This window comes from Taudactylus pleione, unplaced genomic scaffold (genome assembly GCF_031769625.1).
Source record: "Taudactylus pleione unplaced genomic scaffold, aTauple2 ptg000113l, whole genome shotgun sequence".
In the NCBI taxonomy this organism is placed as follows: domain Eukaryota; kingdom Metazoa; phylum Chordata; class Amphibia; order Anura; family Myobatrachidae; genus Taudactylus; species Taudactylus pleione.
The window spans coordinates 2,100,045-2,122,624 of NW_028284515.1; the positions used below are offsets into that span (position 1 = coordinate 2,100,045).

Genomic DNA, 22,580 nt, shown 5'->3' on the forward strand with positions numbered 1-22,580 from the left:
TGGGAAGCTCACGTGTGACCAGATCATCTTTTAGTCTGTCCGAGAGTCCATGCCAAAAGGCTGAGGTGAGGGCTTCCTCATTCCACTTGAGCTCTGATGCTAAAATCTGAAATTATATGGCATACTGGCTGACAGAACGGATTCCTTGTCTCAGAGTCATAATACCAGATGAAGCTGATACAGTACGTCCGGGCTCATCAAAGATCCTCCTGAATGATGACACAAAGGCTGTATAGTTATCCAGCAGAGAATCTGAACGCTCCCAGTGTGGGGAAGCCCAATCCAAGGCTGAGCCGGACAACAGAGACACTATGTAAGCCACTCTAGTTTTTGCAGTGGGAAAGTTATCAGGCTGTAAGGTGAAATGTATATCGCACTGATTCAGAAACCCCCGGCAGAGTTCAGGGTTGCCGTCAAATTTGCTGGGCATAGGAAGGTGTAAGCGAGGAGATGTCCTGTTACCAGTATTTCCAGATGCAGGAGAGAGTGTAGGGACTGTTACCCCAGGGGAGGATAAGGAGGTTTGCAGATTATCCTGTCTTTTAGACATTTCTTGTAAAAACTGAGCCATTTGATGCTGCATGGTTTCCAGGTTTTCCAAACGGCCAGCAATGCACCGGAATAAATCTACTCCAGACTCCTGTTCCGTGGCCGGGTCCATGATGCCAGTGCAAACTGTGAGGTTCTGGTTTTGTTGTGGGCCCGGGGTGGTGATAGGAGCAGACACTGAAGCAGGTTTAAATGAAAAGGTGGAACTTTTATTGAGTGGTTTAATAAACATGAATATGACAAAAGCTAAAGTCCAGATATAGCACTAAGTGCACTTGGGAGCTGTGGTAAAGTAATGGGAAAAAGTCCAGTTAGTGACAGGCAATGATCAATGTCCAGGAAGTGACTGGTTAATAGAGAATGTTCAGGTAGTGGCAGACAATGGGAACTGTCCAGGTAGTGACTGGTTAATAGGGAAATGTCCAGTTGATGACAGGCACCACCAGGCCTCACCAGCCCAAAGTGGCAACATGCCCGCACAGAACCACGCACAGCCAATGCCCCTCACCAAACACCAGCGCCACCGCCAGACGCCCCCCGCCATAGTGACCTCACAGGTAATACCCGTCAACCACCATGCCGAAAAACCCTGGTCGTGACAGTCCCTTATACTTGTGTTCATGAGAAATGTGGTATACTGCGGTTGGTGGATTATACATTGGGTGACAGAATACGTGGTGGTCAGAATGTCTTTTTTCAAGGTGCAATATTGACTTTTCCAAATTAAAATGTGGGATATATTGTCCCTGAGGCCCTGATTCAGAGTTGTACACTATGCTAATGCTTTGGCAGTTAAATGATTATAATTATCGGCCATCTGCGCATGTATGTGCGTGCGCCAAAGTACATTACCGTAGTTGCTTTCAGTGAGTATTTCTTTTCAGTGTGATTGACAGTCAGGGAGCATTTGGGGATGGTAACTGGGAGTGTTGGCTAATAACGCAGGCATGTCACAGCCGTTTCAGGGGTTATGTCACATCCTATGTCTGCCATCCCATATGCAGTAAATATGGCTCTGGCGTCTCATTTCCCGCGGCTATTCTGCGTGGCCCATGAGTTGCTCAGGACTGCTAACATTGAATGACCTGTGGTCGATGCCGCGTCTTTGTACGCAGATACTTGGATATGCAAAGACGCCGGTGGACGTCTCAAAACAGATCCCGGCGGCTGTGACATTTGCATATTTGGACACAGCAGCTGCAACGGGATCACGGACGCGTTGGCAATAGTGTACAACTCTGAATAAGCCCTAGTGTTTTATATTGTTTTATTATTATAGGTGATAGCCATGGGTCAGGCTGCATTTTTAAAATGTCATGGAAAGAAACTTGGAAGTTTGTGTGATTTAGTAATTAAGTTATATTTATTTTGCTGTATTCAGTAGCTGTACGTACGTAATTACTAAAGTAAACAGGATAACAAATTCGATGACCTTTGTTTATCTAGACTTGCATGTGAGACGCCAATACTCAATTTGACATGGGCCTTCCATCATTGCCCTGTTCTGCTTGTACACCCCTGCTGGTACACTCCTGCTGGTACACTCCTGCTTCTCCCCCCTACCGGTACACCCCTACTTCGCCCCCTACCTATTAGTTTCTTTGCTTCCATTTCATTCTTCACGTGAAATCACAGCACCTGTCACACGCAGTCCTGTTCTCACTGACTCTTGAAGTTCACTGACATATGCAGACTGTAGACCAATTTGTGCATGTACCTAAAAAAAAAACATGCTCCATGTGTGCATTTTGTTCAGTTAATACATTGCACACCTAAGCGATAACATAGAAAGAGAGAGCTTTTGACATATTGTTAAAATAACAACAAACGGCTACTCACATCTGTGTTACACAGCAGTTTCCATGCTGACAAGAAGGTGGTGAAACCGTAACACTGGTTGGTAATTTAATCTTCAACTGGACTCTACGTACAGCTGGGATACATGCAGAAACCTGTTAGAGATGCTAAAAAGGATGGATACTTTGCATCTCCATAGTTAGGTACATGAGGCACTGGGGTAGGGGGATGATTCAATTAAGTACGAGATCCCTTCGGAACCATGAAGGATGTGCCTCTGTGATGCAATATATAGTGAATATTCTTGTTAACACCTCAAGTGCTAGCTTGCACATGTGCACTAGTGCTTACTTGCATTTGCAGTGCCAAAAGATTGTACTCTACAAGTGTGGAACCATGTTACATAGAAACATAGAATTTGAAGGCAGATCTGTCTGCCGTTTTGTTCTAAAGTAAATGACAATGCACCCTGTATGTATTAAAATAAATCGTAGTGCCTGAATAAAGAATAAAATGGCTCTTGGTGTCTGAATAAAAAGTATATCAAAGCTTAATGCCCAAATAAAAAATAGAATAAATCTTTGTGCCTAAATAAAAAATATATTAAATGTTAGTGCCCGAATAATGAATAAAATAAATCTTAGTGATCCAATTAAGAATAATATAATTCTAAGTGCCCCGATTAAGTATCAAATAATTCTTAGTGGTTCCATAAAGAATAAAATAAATTGTAGCGCCCAAATAAAGAATAAAATAAATCGTATTGCCCGAATAAAGGATGTAATAAATGTTAGTGCCATAATAAATAATAACATAGCTCTCAGTGTCTGAATAAAAAGTGTAAATAAGCTTGGTACCCCAAAAAAATTAAATTAAAGTTTGTGTCCAAATGAAAAATATAATAAATCTTATTGCCTGAATAAAGATTAAAATGAATCTTAGTGTCCCAATAAAGAATATTATAATTCTTAGTGCCCCAATAAAAGTATAAAACAATTCTTTGTACACCCATAAAGCATAAAATAATTCTTAGTGGCTTCATAAAGAATAAAATAAAGCATAATGCCCAAATAAAGAATACAAAAAATTTTAGTGCCTGAATAAAGAATATAATTAATGTTAGTGCCTGAATAAAGATACAAATATATATTGGTGCCACCATAAAGAAAATAGTCTCCCTTATGTAAAATATTCAATTAATATTGAAGCCATAATGAAAACAATATTATGTTCCCCATCATTTTTAAATAAATGTATCCTACCTAGAAAATACTTATCTAAATTCATTTTCTTTCCTTGATCGGACATAATTGAAAGTGAAGATGTATATCTGTATGGCAATTAAAAATAAAACAAAACTAAAAAAAACCCTATTGACGGAACTGATCACTCTTGAAGAAAACCCAAATAAACAGAATTTAATATGCGTGAACCTGGCTATTTAATAGGCAGTCAACCAATTAGGAGTGTTCTCTCATTTGTGAGTGGTTTAGAAGTGTAAGACACTACTCCTGATTGGTAATGCAGATTATCCGTATGTAAGTTATTATACTATATTATCTGTATGAACTGGTGCATTATACATATTTAATGTTGTTACAGAATTCTGCAAGATGGAGTTTCAATTTCAACATTACAACCTCCTCCACAGAGGGGCAGTGTTTTTACCCTGCCTCCTCGCAGTACTCAGAGCTTAGAGTGGTGGAAGAAGATTGCTGAATATCATGTGGAAGAACCACAAATAGAACTTGTTGGAGAAAAGGTAATATAGTGTCCAACATCCAAAAAGCCAAAGTGAAATATCTTGTTCAGGCAGCTGCTTGTATATGTTTATTTTTTTCACTAGACAAAGATACAATGTAAATGACTAAAATTAGCTATATACAATAATGCTATATTTATATGAAACTGGGTGACGTTTCTTGCAGGACCATATTAACAATGAGACAGATAGAGCTCCAGCTATAGGCCACAACATAAAAATAGGCCAATCATTATGGCAGCATAGTGATGACCAGCTGGCTAGCTGGACACACGGCCATAAAACATAAGTATTAAAATTGTATTTTTAGTTTTCTCAAAAACGTATGCAATTTTTTCACTTTTAATGTATTTAGGGGCATATTTATCCACAGTTCTAATGTGGATGTGATAAATATTTGTTGTGTAAATTTGTAACATGAAAATTAATACTTTTACACAAATTTACTACAGTATTTCAGTATTTGACTCTTGCCAGCAGACAGGCTCTAATATGAGCCAATACTGGTGAAGAGCTGTAAGCAGTGTTGTAGCGTAACAGAAGATGTTGCAAAACAGTAGCCCATAGGATACTATAGGCTAAGGCTGGTGATGGCATTACCTATCGGGGCCAAGATTGGTAAATCCGACAGAAATATAGCCCCCATAGAAACCTATGGGGGCTGTATTTGCTGTTGGAAATGGTGCTGCAGCAGATATCGGATGGTCCATCTGTGGGATCCTTAATATTTGTCAGTTCGACCCTGAAAACAGCCGTTAATATTGACTAGTAAATATGCCCCTAAGAGAGACAGTGGAGTTGATAGTTTAGGGGTATGTGCCAACATGGTTGTGGCCACATTCACGCAGCACTGGTTATAGCGTCTCCCCTTTGCAGTGTAGGCCCTTGAACATTTTCAGCCCCAGGCCCATGTGGCCCTTAATCCGGCCCTGCATTTTTGGACAGTATGAAACAATAAAGGTAATTTAAAGAACTACACAAATGCAGGTCAGCCATGCATACATTAATGCACTTATGAGACTATTATACTCCTTTTACACGTGAATGCACATCAAACCGGGATTTTTTTGTTTGTGTAAACAAATCAACCCGGGTCCAGTGACCCGGGGATCCGACCTGGCTAGCTTGCAGGGTTGAGCACGGTTGCCGCATGCTAGCTGATTGGTCGGCCACTGCAACCAGCGCCAGCTTGACCAGAACGGAGCAGCGCTCCCCACCTACCCTCCCTGTCTTCGGACCACTGCAGAGTAAGGTAAGAGGGTCACAGAGGGGGAGGGAGGGAAAGAAGCGCTTCTCACCTGCGCTGGAGAGCCGGGTCAGTGGTGATCCGGCTCCGGTGTGAATGGTGTGGACCCGGGCATAGCCCAGGTCTGCGCCTCGGTGTAAAAGCGGGACGTGTCTGATCCATGTTGGAAACGTGTTCCAAATCCCGGGTCAGACCCGGGACTTTGGTGTAAAAGAGGTATGAGACTGGCGTGTAGTGTGCACATTCATAAATATATGCCTAATTTCTGCTGTTGGTAAATGTCTCTATGCAGAAGTATTGTGTGATCACTTGTGGGATTACAGGCTGAGATGGGGATGTGTTTTTCAGAAACAGTCCCTTTGGGTCATTATTTTTCTCACGTTTGGAACATAATTGCTATTAGTTTAACTACTAGTCCTTAATTTATATTGTTTGTCTCAATTGAAGCTGCTCAGCAGCTTAGCCCATGGAACTCCAGCAGGTAGTGGTCAGGGCCGGTTCTAGATATTGCGGAGCTCAGGGCAAAAGTTCCCAGTTTGGCCCCCCCCAACTTTTTTTAGATGTTTAGATGGCGTTCATCTGTATGCGCGCTTCCGGAAAAGGGGGTGTGTCCTTGTGGAACACCCCCAATTCATCACACTGTGGGGAATGCCCAGCACTTACAAAGGTGCTGGGCTTCCCCCAAGCTCTCCCGTTGCGGCGAATAATTGCCATGTGCAGTAATACGCCTTACACAGTATGTCTTACACAGTAATGCCCTTTATAACACATTATGCCACATGCAGTAATGCCCTTTATTACACATTATGCCACATGCAGTAATGCCCTGTATAACACATTATGCCACACGCAGTAATGCCCTTTATAACACATTATGCCACACGCATTAATGCCCTGTATAATACATTATGCCATACGCAGTAATAACCTCTATAACACATTATGCTACACGCAGTAATGCCCTGTATAATACATTATGCCACACGCATTAATGCCCTGTATAATACATTGTGCCACACACAGTAATTCCCTTTATAATACAATGCCAACAGTAGTAGTGCCCCTTATACAATGCCCACAGCAGTGGTGCCCCTTACACAATGGCCCCCCAAGTGGTGCCCCCCATGCCGTGCCCTCAGTAGTGCCCGCAGTGGTAATGCCCCCATTGGTAATGCCCACAGTGTTAATGCCCCATTGGTAATGCCCCCAATAGTAGTGCCCACAGTAGTAATGCCTCTATAATAGTGCCCACAGTTGTAATACCCACATTAGTAGTGCCCCCTATAGTAGTGCCCAAAGTAGTAATGCCCGACAGTTGTAATGCCCCCTATAGTAGTGCCTCCAGTAGTAATGTCCCACTAGTAGTGCCTCCATTAGTAATGCCCCCATTAGTAGTGTCCACTGTAGTAATGATCCCTTATAGTAGTGCCTCCAGTAGTAATGCCCCCTATATCAATGCCCCCATTAGTAATGCCCCCTATAGTAGTACCTCCAGTAGTAATGCCCCTAGTAGTAATGCCCCCCTATAGCCATGCCCCCAGTAGTAATGCCCCCTATAGAAATCCCCCCTATAGCCATGCCACCAGTGGTGGTGCTTCTGAAAAAAAAAATACAATGAAAAAACTAACACAATACTTACCTTAAGCCCCGCTCCTCCGTCCGCTGCCGTCTGGTCCGACCGCGGCTCCACCACGGATCCATGGGAGGGACGTTATGACGTCACGACGTCCCTCCATAACAAATATCAGCGGGCGCCCGGCAAATGAAGCCTCCCTGCTTGGGGCGGGCATTGGTACTTTTTTCAGGGATTTTTTTTTTTTTTTTTTCTCCTGGGGACTCAGTGGCACTGTCTAGGGGCCGGCGCTCCGGGCGACGGCCCTGTTAGCCCGCACCTAGAACCGCACTACCGCCTAGAGTTTGAGTAGAGCCTCCCACCAATGACTTGAGCCACGGATCCTATTATATGAAGCAGTTCGTCCTGGTAGCCTGTTGGTTCTGTAACTTATTAACCAGTCTATTAGGTGGTAGTGCAGCTGTCATTGATAAGACTAAGGAGACAATGGATCTGTCTTTATTTTATCTGTCAAAGTTAAACTTTTTCTTTTATTGTCTTGTTAAAATGATACTTTGAATGCATGTTCCCATATAAATGTCACCCTATGGAATGTATAAGCTGACCCTTGTCTTCCACCTTTGAAGACAGGTAATAAAATTAAGTTGTTCTGAGAACTGAAGAACTTCCCTTAAATGCTCAATGCTCACATCCTATTCATTTTATTCTTGTCCATTTTGGAAGGAACACCCAGGTCCACTCATATACTCCAGTCAGTAGGAGTTTTAATGCAGTTGATGCCACTTTAATACGACAGCACAGATATATGCAGATATTAAACATAAATAAGCATTGTTTGAGGTTACATTGACATTGCAAAATATTTGCTTGTATCTATACAAATTGTGACAAAAGCACTGGTAAGGATGTAGACGGAAGATATATTTGCCCAGGTTTCTGACCTATATGTATTAAAACCCCAGGAAATGTCTATTACTTTAAAACTTTATAGATATTTGGGCTTTAGCAAAAGACAGTTAAGGGTTCCTGGGGTTATGGATGGAAAGTGAGGGTGGGCTCCATCCATTAGGCGCATTTGGGGTCTTCAGCCTGAGAACAGGCTAATTAGTATGGGCATCTGTAAAAGGCTGATAAAGGTGTGTCAGAGGTTTTACTTAGGGTCTCACTTCCTGGGGGAACAGCCTGAGTAGGCTTGTTAAGAGACATTGTGATTTACTGACTGTGAGTACTGTGCATATGTTTTTGTTTTATGATTTATTTTTACTGCACAATAAACTAGCTTTGGCTATTTATGCAGAAACCCTGTGTGCTGTTTCCTGGCTGCTGTGTGTTTGGAAAGGCCCATCTACCCCAGGAGAGGGCACCCCTACCTTGATCTCATCACAATTGGTGGAGAATGCGGGCACACACTGAAATTTCAGCCATAGGAAAAAAGTATGTTTAAAATTTTAAGTGCCAGACACCAGTTTGTTGTTGTGCACATCTACTTATTGTGATAACTTGGGGTAATTAGCTTGGTAGAGTGTCAGAGGTGCAGTGTTAGGTGTTTGAATCAGGATCCACACATAGAATTTCAGGTTATAAATAAAAGAAAAGTGCTTTACTGTCAGCATAAATCTGGAAACAAAAATAACAAACGCCTAGCCCCATTCGGGCACTGACTCACTTCTTTGCCCCTGACTAACCTTGGGCTGCTAGTCTGCAAATAAAGTCCAAAGTCTCTCTTTTCTTCCTGCAGAGTCTATCACAGGCCCTGGCCTGGCTTTCACACAAAGTTTCTCTTGCGGTCCTCCCTACCTCCTGCAGGTATGGACACTGGCTTCCTTAGCCTGCAGCTTATCTGCTTTTGCGTCACACAGTCTGAGAGGTTTGTGGTCCTTCCTGCCTCCTACAGGTCTGGACTCAGGCCCCCTGCCCCCAATGGCTTGGCTTAGCTGCACTGGGCTCCCTGGCTGCCACAGTCCCACGGCAGCCTAACTGTTCTGCCTTCTCATCAGCCCACATCTGGACTCTCTCAACAAGGCAGCCCCTAGGTGTGGAAAAACTTAGTTTAACTCTCCAACGGCAGCCTGACTGGTCTGCCTTCTCATCTGCCCACATCTGGTCTCTCTCAACAAGGCAGCCCCTAGGTGTGGCAAAACTTAGTTTAACTACCCTGTGTGGGCGGATCCCTCCAGCCCCACACAGATTCCATATCTCACTATTGCCATCTCTGGTAATCCTGTCACTTTATATACAATGCAATCCATGGTGGTGGTGTTGGCAGATGCTTAGCAAAGCCAGATTCTGCTTAAACCTTACACCCAAAGATAACATTGAGGACATTGCTGCAGGCTACATCGGCACAGCAGGAAGCCACCAGGGTACAGCAAAACCATAGACAACAGCAATTGGCTGTTGAGGAACTCTGCAGGCAACAGTGCCAAGACTGCGAGCCACAGTGCCAAGACCATGAGACCTTAAAAGAGCTGGTGCAGCATCTAGCAGCTATGTCCGGGACTGTTTCCACCGATGTTCCAACTAGTTCTCGCTCCATACAGGCCAGTCATTTTCTGCAAATATGACCCAGAGTGATGATGTTGAAGCTTATCTAACTACTTTTGAAAGAACAGCGGAGAGAGAGAGAGAGTTGGCCTAAAGATCAGTGGGCATGCCTTGTGGAACCCTTCCTGTCAGGAGAACCACAAAAAGACAATTATGACTTGTTTCTGACTGATGCTAAAGACTATGATAAGTTAAAAATAGAAATGTTAACTCAGTTGGTAGTCACCGTGTTTGTTCGTGCTGAACAAGGTCATTGCTGGGAATACCAAACAGAAAAGCCTCCCCACTCTCAAATGCATGACCTTGTTCATCTTACCATCTTAAAGTGGCTACAGCTATTGGACCTCATTCAGAGGCGGTCGCAAGAAGCGATCGCTCTCTCTGAATGAGGGCGGGTGCTTCTTTTTTTTTAGTGCGGCCTCCTGGTCGCAAGCTAAGCTGTGGGTTACCACCCACAGCTTAGCTAGCGACCAGGGTGATGGTCGCAATTGTCAAGACCATCGCAACCATCGGGGCTTGTGCTGAGACCCTAAGGTTGGGTCTCGGCAACCACAAGCCCCAGGGAGCTTCCTGCTCTGAAAGAGCAGGAAACTCCCCACTGACATCACTGATGATGTCAGTGCAGCCACCCACAAAACGGTAGGCGGTCGGTAAGGAACGCCTCCGTTTTGGAAACCACCACCCCCGGCCCGCCTACAAAACGGGGCGAGCTGTCGATCAACATCGACAGCCGCCCCTTTTGTAGCGAGCTCCGGTGCGAGAGACTTTCTCTCTCGCTCCGAGGCTTGCGCAAGCGCAGTGCGGCCGCTGCGCGTGTGCAGGGCTAACTTTTGACCCGGTTGCAAGCACATCGGTGCTTGCGACCGGGTCTGAATGAGACCCCTAGTCTCTAACAGGACCCCAGCTCATGGAAAGGATCATTATGGATTGATATCTACGGTCCATACCTACAATTTTGCACAAGTAGGTGAGCCATGCGGACCCTAAAACAGCAAACCAATTGGTAGAAGTGGTGGAGAGGTATGTGGCAGCAGAGGAACTATTAAGTGAAGTGCACCCCACCGGGCTCTAGTCCCACAACGGCGATCTTCAGTGACCACTGGTAAGACTATTCCAGGGAAGAAGGGTACTGGGTGGTGGAATGAACTTAAGACTGTGGATTTGGAACCTGGAAGTAGGCCTGCAGTGCCAGGAAGGTTCCTACCCCTTAAAGACGATATTAATATGATCCAATGTTTCCGATTTGGTGGTTTAGGCCATACTGCTGCTAATTGTTCGCTTACCTCTGAACTTATGCAATGTGATGCTGCTTTTGTTAATAGCAGAATGTCTTTCTTTGGTCAGTCAGCCTGTACTGCAGACCGACAGGCCGAGTCAGATAAGCAAATGTGTTTAGTCACTATAGAAGGCAAGAGGGTAGAGATTCTGTTAAATCCGAATTAGTGAACCTCTTAAAAAATAATTGGAATACTGTTGGTTTAACTTGCATACATGGGCATACTCGGTATTATGTTACTACTAAAGTGAATACAGAAATGCAGTCCCTGTGGGTTTGGTTCATGGTTTGATGTATGATGTGATATTGGGGAGAGACTTTGCCCACTTCTGAAAGTTGTGGGAAAGCCGATTTGTTACAGAACTAAATAACCCATGTCCGTTTGAGGATGTTGCTGATGAGGTGGGAGTGTCTTCCAAATCAGAAATGTTCCCTTTTTCAAGCATGATTGGGGAGCCAGAGAATGATGAGAGCAGTAGTGGAGGCACCAGATCATGTACCTTCTAAAATAGAAAATGTTGGTGAACCAGATGATCATCTGCCTGATCTGGAGGTCAGAAAAGAGATCTTTGCCTTAGAGCAGTTACATGACCCTACTCTGGTAAAATCTAGAGAGAATGTAAATGATTGACAGAAACCTATAGACCATGATTGTAGAATATCATGCCCTCACATGGCAGTATGTCAGGATTTGTTGTATCAGGTGACCAAGAAAGGGGAAGATATTGTGGAACAATTGGTAGTTCCCTAGGCATATAGAAGAACCGTGTTAGACCTGGCTCATGGTCACATAACTGCAGGTCACCTAGGTGTAGATAAAATCATTGAGAGAATTTTACAGAGATTTTTCTGGCTCGGAGTCCATAAAGAGGTATCTGAATTTTGTGCATCCTGCCCTGAGTGTCCGTACCATGCCCCGAGGCCACATTTTAAAAATCTGCTTGTCCCGTTGGCCATTTTTGAGGTTCTGTTTGAGAGAATAACTATGGATTTGGTTGGACCTCTAACAAAATCTTCCCGGGGTCATCAGTATATTTTAGTGATAATGGATTACGCTACCAGATACCTGGAAGTGATACCATTGCGCAATACGTCCACAAAGACCATTGCTAGAGAACTAGTACATGTCTTTAGCAGATTGGGGATACCTAAGGAAATCCTGACTGATCAGGTTACCCCATTTATGTAAAAAAAATCATGAAAGAGTTGTACCGCCTGTTTAAAATGACTTAGCTAAGAACTTCTCTGTATCACCCCCAGACCGATGGGGTAGCAGAGAGGTTTAAGAAAACTTTAAAAAACATGCTAAAGAAAGTAAGCGGATAAAGATGGAAGAGATTGGGATTATTTGCTACCTTATTTATTAACCTTATTTATTACTGCCCATTAGAGAGATTCCCCAATCCTCCACAGGGTGTTCATCTTTTGATTTGTTGTATGGGAGACACCCCAGAGGTTTTCTGGACATTGCAAAGGAGACATGGGAGGGCAATCCAGTTGTTATTGAGCATGTTTCTCAAATGCAGGAAAGAATAGCTGCAGTGGTGCCGATAGTGATAGAGCACTTGGAATAGGCCCAACAAGCACAGCAGAGGGTGTACAATCGCAATGCCCAGTTGCACATCTTTGCTCCTGGGACAGAGTTCTTGTTTTGATTCCCACAGTAAAAAGTACATTTTTGGCTAAGTAGCAAGGACCTTTGGAAATCCAAGAAAAAGTGGGGAAGGCTAATTATAAAGTCTACCAGTCCGGGAAGAGAAAGCCAGAACAGATCTACCAAGTAAATCTTATAAAACCTTGGAAGGATATAGTAGCTTTGTCAGGCACCCCTTTCTCTCCAGTACTCTCAGTACCTTTGGTTCCCAAAGTAGCAATAGCTAAAACCCTCTCCACTGTTCAACAGCAGGAGGCTAAAGAATTTCTCGTAAGAAATAGAATTTTGTTTTCTGATATACCGGGTAAAACAACAGTCATTAAACATGACATAAGCACTGACCCAGGGGTTAAGGTAAACCTAAAGCCCTATATAATCCCAGAAGCTGAACAGGAATCAGTGTCTAAAGAAATTAAAATATGTTGGAATTAGGTGTAATTGAGGAGTCTTATACTGAGTGGTCAAGTCCCATTGTGCTCATCCCAAAACCTTATGGGAGTTTGCGCTTCTGCAAAGATTTCTGTAAGTTGACTAATGTGTCTAAGTTCGATGCCTACCCAATGCCTCCGGTGGATGAACTTATAGAAAGACTAGAAACAGCAAGGTACTTAACCACTCTGGACTTAACCATAGGGCATTGGCAACTGCCATTAACAGGTAATGCCAAAGAAAAGACAGATTTTTACTGTACCAGAAGGATTGTCCCAATACAAGGTGTTGCCATTTGAATTACATGGGGCACCAGCCACCTTTCAAAGGATGATTGATAGAATTCTAAGGCCCCATAGACAGTATGCTGCTGCCTATCTGAATGATGTAGTCATCTATAGTTCTGATTGGCAGTCTCACCCTGGTCTCCATCCATAAGGCAGGATTGACAGCCAACCCAAAAAAATGTTGTTTAGGGATGGAAGAAGTAAAGTATCTTGGATACACCATCAGCAGAGGTTTGATAAAGCCCCAACTTAAAAAAATTGAGGCAAAACAAATTGGCCACGATTCCTGAATAAAAAACAGGTGAGAGCTTTTTTAGGAATCACGGGGTATTATAGAAAATTTATACACAATTTTGCCACCATTGCTGTCCCACTGATGGACCTTACCAAGGGCAAACAGAAAGTTATGGTTAAATAGAATCCTGAAGCAGAAAAGGCTTTTCAGGAGTTGAAGGTAGCATTGTGTACCCAACCAGTTCTGTTGACACCTGACTTTACATGTGAATTTTTGGTGCAAACTGATGCATCAGATGTAGGGATAGGTGCAGTCCTGTCCCAGAGCAAAGAGGATGAAGAGCATCCTCTTATTTATTCAGGCAGAAAGTTGAATGTACATGAGAGAAACTATGCGACTGTCGAAAAAGAACCATTGGTCATCAAATGGGCGTTAGAAAGTCTCAGGTACTACATGTTGGGAAGGAAATTCAGGTTGATCACCAATCATGCTCCTTTAAAATGGATGTCTGAGAATAAAGAGAGCAATGGGAGAATATCAAGATGGTTCTTGGCATTACAAAACTTAACATTTCAGTAGAGTACAGGCCAGGAAGACAACTGGCCAATACAGACTCATGTTTTTGTTTAGGGACTGCAGTTGTTCTGCCCTACAGGTCAAAAAAAGGGAGGTATGTAATAAAAGCCTTGGTAAGGACATACACAGGAGATATATTTGTCCCAGGTTTCTGACCTATATATATTAAAACCTCAGGAAATATGAGGATTTAGTCAGGGTCTCACTACCTGGGGGAAACAGCCTGAGTAGTAGGGGCATTAGGTCTTACCACAGTTGAGAGAGGGATCATGTTTGTTTAGTTAGAAAGCAGACAGGTTAGGTCTTTGTTTTATGATTTATTTTTACTGCACAATAAACTAATTTCTTCTAATTACACAGAAACCCTGGACTTGTGTGCTGTTTTCTGGCTGCTGTGTTTTTGGAAGGGCCCATCTACCCCAGGAGAGGGTACCCCTACCTTGATATCATAATATGTATTAATATGTACAATATGTAAACATATACAAATATAATCCCTACCCATTTCTGAGCTACTTTTGTGAACCAAATATGCTGCCTCTTACACTTACAATTCTTTACACCTAGGCGTATATTTACCAAGAATTGTGTTTTGAAACACGATAGTACATGGAGTAAACTCGGGCCAAAATAGACATTTTAAATAGATTACCTCATCAGCATCGCGGCCGCTGATTGGCTAAGAGTGGTCTGACTCTTAGCCAATCATGGCTATGGTGCAGGAACCCTCGTGGGTTACCTGTCAGATTCTGCGGAAGCGGTGTATATACAGCTGTTTATTTGCGCTGGAAAAAGGTAATCCTAAATCTCTCCTGGGATCAGCTGTTCGTTTGTGGCCAACCAGCAGCAGGCACTGGGTATATAAGTCCATCCTGGACACTCAGTCAGTGTCTGTGCAACGTCTCCTAAAGATCTCCTTTTGGCTCCGGATCTTCGTTTGTTTCTGACTTAGTACACTTACTGGCTCCAAGAACTTCTGCTATTTACTGAGTATAGCTCAGCACCTTGCTCTAAGAACTTTTGCTTATTACTGAACACAGTTTGGACACCTCCTTACCAAATCTAAATCTCTCTGCACATTTTAAATCTGCCCTACATGCAGTGCAACATGGTTTCACCAAGATGATCAGTTAGGTGCTAAATCTCACTCTATTTTCAAAGCTGAATCAGGCCCTCTGTCTTTTACCTGGGCTCAACCCAGTGCTCCAGCATACAGTCTTCAGTCATTCATGGATTGTTTCAAGCATCTGTCTAGTGGTATATTACTACGTATTACCAGGACTGGTTCTTATACCACTATTCCCTCCAACCATTCTTGTTATCATTAAAGTTTTATTCTTCTGATCAACTAGTGTCCAGTGCCAGCTTCTATATAATCTGTATTCATCTATCATTCCTGTAAACAGTTCTCCCAGTCTTGTGCTGTCATATGAGGAAAGCATATCTAAGACCTCCTCAGTTTGTGCTGCCGGTATCACTGCTTGCAAAGCCTGTTCCATCATTGGAGGCCAATTTCCCCAGAGTCGTGACACTGGTACCTGTAGTCCCACTGTGAAGAGCAATGTTAGTATTATATTTAACCCATTACCCCTGCAACCACTGCCACCAGGGGTGCAGGGAAGAGCCCAGGGCTGGTTGATCTTCACGAGGGGACCCCCACTCTTTTATTTTTGTTAGTGGGGGGTAGCCTTGAACTGAATAGTTTGGGGCTAGAGAATACTTTGACAGAGAGACCCCATGCTTTGTGCCTACGTGCTGTGGTATTACCAGCTTGGCTGGTTCAGCCCGGTGCTGGTTATAAGAAAACAAAGGGAACGCCACGTCTGTTTCTCCCCCCCCGGATTTTCCTGTACCAGAACGAGTGCAGAAGTCCAGGGCTGGTTATGCTTTCTTTTTTACACACCATTTTTTTCTGATGTAACACTTATTACACACATGGCCCCCAGCAGTGGTCCCCTCTATGCAGTGCCCCCAGTAGTGCCCCTTATACAGTGCTCCCAGTAATTGTCCCCCTATGCAGTGCCCCTTATATAATGCCCCCAGTAGTAGTCCTACCTACGCAGTGCCCCTTATATAGTGCCCCAGGTAGTGGTCCACCCTATGCAGTGCCCCTTATATAATGTCCCCAGTAATAGTCACCCCCCTGTGCAGTGCCCCTTATATAGTGCCCCCAGTAGTAGCCTCCCCCAGCAGTGCCCCCAGTTTTAGCCTCCCCCCAGAAGTAGCCACCCCCCAGCAATGCCCCCAGTAGTAATCGTGCCCCCAGTAGTAACCTCCCCCCAGCAGTGCCTCCAGTAGTAGCCTCCCCCCAGGCAGACACACGCGTAAAAAAAAAAACCCTCCACTTACCTTAATCCCCGCTCCGGTGTCCGCTCCTCTGTCCCCCTGGCTCCGGCAGTCCCCGCGGGCCACTTTGCATTATGGGAGAGATGTCATGACGTCTTGTCTCTCCCATCACCCACTGTGGGAGCCGGAAAATGGAGCTCATGAGTGAGCTCCAGCCTGGCTCCGGCAGTGGGCGCAGGCACGCAGCAAGCGATGAAAGTCTGTCTGACTCTCATCGACTGCTAAAACAAACACATCTGCCGGCGCCGGCGGCTGTGTGTTTGTTCCTGTTAGTGTAGTGCAGACTGCACTTCTGTGCGGTCCACACTACCGCCCTGCAGGGCCGGCGCTCTTAGGCAGCTGCCTAAGTTTGCCTAGGGGTAGCACCGGCCCTGCAGATACTCCTGTAAGACGACGCATCTGGTGCAGGGGCTTGTTCCCTGGAGCAAAGACAATCTTTGTCATCCCATCATCATCTGCATAGATCTTTGCTGTGATCAATTTTTCCTATAATAGTGAACCAAGCGCCAGCTCTGAAAACCTGGACTGGTTGCTGATAATGTGTTATTGTGAAGCAAAACAGAATATGCTAGCACTATATAAATAAATGTTAATAATAATTGTAATAGAGGGCGATGAAGAACTTGGGGTCCTCTTGAGGTCTATTCTGGATACCTTGTTACTGCTTGAACTGCCCATCCTGTCAAAGCTTGGTGATGGTTGTTCACACATAGGCTATGTGTTCCGTGGGTGTGTAGACGGAATTGCAGGCTATTCAGAAGTGAGTGTGTACACAGGGCCTGATTCAGTAAGGATCACAGTTGCAAAGACGCATGCAATCGGTTGATTAATTTGCATTGCGCATGCGCAAACTAGCAATTGCGATGGGAAATGCATTTGCAGAGGCTACGCAGACCCTGAGCACAGTGATTGCCAGGAAGTGACGTTTGTGAGTGGTGACAGGAGGGGGGGGGGGGGTGGTCGGGCAAACGCAGGCGTGCCAGTGTGTTGGGATGGCGTTGCAGGGGCGTACATAAATTATCCATTGCAATACCATACGCAGCCTGAGGCCTCATAGCGTGACCTGAAGTTAGCAATTTCTGAGTGAGGTCTGACCTACCTTACCTGTGCGTATAGGGTCCGATGTTACTCGATGTTACCGATTATTTCGCTATGTTGCCCAAGTATACGGATGTGTGTGATTGCAAACATTTGCATTTCATCGCTAATATTAGCAACTGCGGTGCGTACGTTCTAGCAGAATAGTAATCCTTGCTGAATCAGGCCCACAGATATCAGTTGGGTGTCTTGCACCAAGTATAGAACTGGTGCAAATGTGTCTTGATAATGATGACAGCTGCTCTCTCAAATGGATATATCGGATCGGTGTGAGAGACTCTCAATCAGCCCCAGGATGTCCAATTTTGCACTTTGGCAAAGCCATATGGAGCAGCAGGGGAATAAGATTTAAAATATGCATGGGGACGCATTCTAACGCAGCCTTAAATCTCAGTGTAAACATAAAGCTGCCCAGTATTTGTGTGCGACATTCAAAAGCAGGCACAATTTATCTCTGCATGCAAAAATAAAATAAATTTGCTTTTAATGTATGGTAACATGGTTTGTCCAAGTGCAAATTTGTACCCTTTAGCTGCATGTGCTCCTAACTCTAAATGAAGTCCACTGTGCAACTGTACTTAGGGGTAAATTTACTAAGATTGGAGATGGTCCCGATTTTCAAGGAGATTAATCTCGCTGACACTCGCCAAAATTCGAGTTATTTAATCTTTTTTTTTTTTTTACCAAATTTACTAACAGGCGATTTGAGGCTAAACGAGTTGACCGATGGTGAAGCAGAATGAGATCTCTCTCCCAAGTATCTCGTTTTGCAGGAGATTACTCACCCGAGATTGCAGTGTTTTCTCTCTGCAAATCTCTCCCAAGCTAGCAGCCAGCATATATCAGTGAGATATGTGCTTGCTGCTTGTGTGTTAAGACTTGTCAAAAACGGTGAAATGTTAGTAAAAAAAAAATGACGTGAGGTCCCCCCCCAAAACGCTAACCAGCCCCGGGCTTGCCAGCTTGTCCTGGTTCTTAAATTTACAGGGAAACAAATATGTAGGGTTCCACTGTAAATTTACGAACCAGCACCAGGCAGCAGGGACAGAGCTGGTTTTAAATATATGGAGAAAAAAATGGCGTGAGGTTCCCCGTATATTTAAAACCAGCCCTGGACCCTTTCTAATGGGGGACTGATGCCACAGCCAGGGGTGCCCTTTCACCGGGCCCCCCAGCCGCAGCATCAGCCCTGACCAGTTGGGGACCCTGGGGAGTTGGGGACCCCCCCCAATAAAGGGGTCACCCTCTCCAGGGCACCCCTGGCCTAGGCTGATAGCCCGGGACTATCCCCGGCACCCTAGGGCGGTGGGTGCCGGGTTGATAGTGTATGTGTAGTGTAAAAGAAAGTGAAAGAAAGAAAGTGACAGTAAAATTTTATTAAACATACATGCACACTCAAACTCACTATCACACTAACTATCACACATACTCTCCTAGTATCCGAAGTAATTCATAGGGGTACCTATAAAAAAAATCCATACTCACCTCTCCTATGCGAAGGTCACATCCTCTTCTCCATGTAGGCATCCAAAGGGTTAAAAAAAACAAAACCAAGTACCCGAATCCAAGCGGACCGAGCAAAGCTATGTGTTTCCACATAGCTTTACTCCGCGCGAATGACCGGGGCACACATGGGCCCCGTCATTGAAGGAGCCACCAGCCAATCAGCAGGCATCTCCGTCGGAGCAGCTTGCTAATTGGCTGTGTGTGGTCAGCGTGTCTCCCCACAGACTTCTATGGGAGAATTCTCCATTGAAGTCTATGCTGGGACCGCGACATTATATCTACTGCTGTAACCACAAGGTTAATTGAGGTTACCCTTGTGGTTACAACAGTAGATGCAATGTGCGTTACTGCAGGTCTACATGAGTTGCATTTGCATAAACACTGCCTTCCTGTACTCATCCTATGTTAGAACGTCCCTTCTTAGCCCCTTCCTGCATTTTTAATCATATGGCTCAATCCAATTAGGTGAGAAGAGGGCGAGTATACAGCTGCACTTACTCACACTGCTCGCACCTATTTGGATCAAGCCCATAGGTATTCTTGTCTGATGTATGCAGGTCTGCAGTCCAGTGGCATAACTAGGGTATTTGGAACTCAAGGCAAGTTGAAAACGGAGCCCCAGGTATGTCTACGCACCAAAAAAGTGGACGTGGCCACATGCCACAAGGGACGTGGCCACTGAAAAATGGGGGCATGTCAACATGACACACCACTGTTTCTCGTCACTCTGGGAACACTCCTTTGCATTCCATATGCACCTTAATGCCCCCAGTAGTAGTGCCCTTATGCAATGCCGCTAGTAGTAGTGCCCCTCTTGCAATGCCCACTGTAGTAGTGCCCCTTATGCAATGTCCCCAGTAGCAGTGCCCCTTATGCAATGTCCCCAGTAGCAGTGCCCCTTATGCAATGACCCCTGTAGTAATTCCCCTTATGCATGCCCCCAGTAGTAGTGCCCCATATGCAGTGCCCCCTGTTGTAGTGCCCCTTATGCAATGCCTCTGTAGTAATGCCACTTATGCAGTGCCCTCAGTAGTAGTGCCCCTTATTCAATGCCCCAGGTTGTAGTGGGTATGCAATCGGGAAGCCGACTGCCTAAATACCGGCAGCCGGCTTCCCGACTGTCATATCCCGGCAAGGGTGAAATGAGTGAGATGTAGACGCCCGGCATTTCCCCGACGCCGGGAGACCGGCGCCCGGCATCCCGATCGTAGCGATGCCGGGCGCCGCGAGCAGACAGCCGCGGGGGGGGGGGGCGGGTTAGGCTTAGGGCTCCCGGGGGGGACTTAGGGTTAGGCAGTCCCCCGGGAGGGTTAGGGTTAAACAAGGGGGAGGGAGGGTTAGGCACCCCGGGGGGGGGACTTAGGGTTAGGCACCCCCCGGGGGACTTAGGTTTAGGTAGCGGGGAAGGGGGTGGTTAGGGTTAGGCACTTAGAGGTGGGATTAGGGTTAGGCACTTGGGGGGGAGGTTAAGGATAGGCACCCCTAAGGAGGGTTAGGGTTAGGGGGGTTAGGTTAGGTTAGACAATACTTACCTATCCACGATCGGGATTTCCAGCGCTGTCAGGCTTCCGCTGCCGGGATCTCTGCTGATGTCGGGCTGCCGCTGCCGGGGATTGAACCGCCGGCCATGCGGCTGGTGGTATTTCATACCAATTCTGTTGTAGTGCACATTATGAAGTGCCCCCAGTAGTGCCACTTATACAGTGCTCGCAGTAGTGCCCTTTATACAGTATCCCCTGTAGTGCCCCTTATGCAGTGCCCCTTATAAATTGCCCCCAGTAGTGCCTCTTTTGCAGTGCCCCCCAATAGTGCCCTTTATACAGTGCCCCCGGTAGTGGTCCCCCTATGCAGTGCCCCTTATACAGTGCCCCCAGCCAGTAGTGCCCATTATACAGTGCCCCCAGCCAGTAGTGCCCATTATACAGTGTCCCCGGCCAGTAGTGCCCATTATACAGTGCCCCCACCCAGTAGTGCCCATTATACAGTGTCCCCGGCCAATAGTGCCCATTATACAGTGCCCCCACCCAGTAGTGCCCCTTATACAGTGCCCCTGGCCAGTAGTGCCCCTTATACAGTGCCCCCAGCCAGTAGTGCCCCCGGACAGTAGTGCCCCTTATATATATATATATATAACACAAAGACACACACAAAACAACATACTTACCTGAATCCCCACTCCTGTGCCCACCGCCGTCCGCTCCTCCGTCCTGCTAGGCACGATGGGAGAGACGTCATGACGTCTCTCCCTTCGCCCACTGTGGGAGCCGGAAGGCGGAGCTCATGAGAGAGCTCCAGCCCAGCTTTGGCCCTTTGTGCAGCAACCAATGAGGGTCTGTCTGACTCCCGTTGTCAGCTAAAACAAACACACTGCTGCTGGGTAGTACACTCACTGTAGTGAGTGTGCTACCCGGCGGCAGTGTGTTTGTTTTACTGTGTAGTGCAAACCGCACTCTGGGCCTGATTCAGTAAGGATCGCAACTGCGATTACGCATGCAATTGGCCGATTGTTGCGTTCTGCGCATGCGTATACATTGCAGTGTGCGTGCGCGAACCAGCCACTGCAATCGGGACTGCGATCGCAGTGACTACGCAGACCCATCGCAGAGTGATTGACAGGAAGTACCGTTTGGGGGAGGTGATGGAGGGTTGTCGGGGAAATGCAGGCGTGCCAGTGCGTTTGAACACCGTTACAGGGGCCTGCATAAATTAGGGACTGCGATGCCCTACGCAGCTTGGGATTTCACTGCGTGCGATGAAGTTAGCAATTCCTGAGTAAGGTCACACCTTGTGCAAGTGTGCGTGAGGCTGCGATTGTACTCGATGTTACCGATGCTTTTGCAGACTAATTAAGTATTATGATATTTATAAGGATGTGTGTAAGGTAAAGTGGGCGTCCTTATGTTTGGCTGCAACAGAATTGTGATTGCAATCATTAGCATATTCTCGCAGTGAGACTGCGTGCGTAATCGCAGTTGCGATTACAATAGCAATCCCTACTAAATCAGGCCCTCTGTGTGATTATTCTTCATGAGTTAGAACACGTGGGAGTTGTAGTCACTCTTTGGCAATAGTAATGATCCCTTGGACAAAATCACACAGTTGTCTGATGGTGATTGCTGTAGACAATGATGTCTCAGAGGTGGGCAGTTCATGGAACCTCGGATCCTCAGAAATGGGATAAAAAAAAATGAAACAACATTGGCCCTCATTCAGAGCCGCTCGCTAGCGGCCGTACGCTCGTTCCGAGCGATGTTTGCACATCTGCGCATGCGTACGGTTTTTAGTACGCATGCGCGAACCAGTCAGTGCGGCCGAAAATCGTTTGTACGCTATATAGCGAGTGCCTGCTATTTTGAGTGACAGAATGAGGCGTATGTGGGTGGTAACGGGAAGGTGCTTGAAAACGGGGGAGTGGAATTCGAACGCAGGCGTGCTTAAAGGTCAAAACGGGTGTTTTAAGGGAGTGCATAATTAATACAGCAGCGTCATTGACCACGTCACTTGTTTTTTTTTAACTCAGAACTGCTCGCAAAATAGCGGTTGAAAAAACCAACCACAAGAATAGCGAGCAGTTCATGCGCTGTACGATGTACTCGATTAATCTAATAAATAGCGGACATGACGTATGGTGCGAGCAGCCAAGGGGCGTTTTTATCAAATAAACGAGCGTATGTTTTGCTCGCTCGTTCAGACTTAGAGGTG

At 45.5% G+C, this 22,580-nt stretch overlaps 1 protein-coding gene across 2 annotated transcripts in view; it reads left to right on the forward strand.

The window, feature by feature from the left end:
• TTC6 (tetratricopeptide repeat domain 6) overlaps positions 1–22,580 on the forward strand; it is a 297,795-nt gene that overhangs the window by 106,655 nt on the left and 168,560 nt on the right. For both annotated transcript variants that reach the window (XM_088471191.1, XM_088471190.1), the window contains one exon: positions 3,949–4,108. In XM_088471191.1, the coding sequence (XP_088327317.1) occupies positions 3,949–4,108 (160 nt within the window). The remainder of the gene's footprint in view (positions 1–3,948; positions 4,109–22,580) is intronic.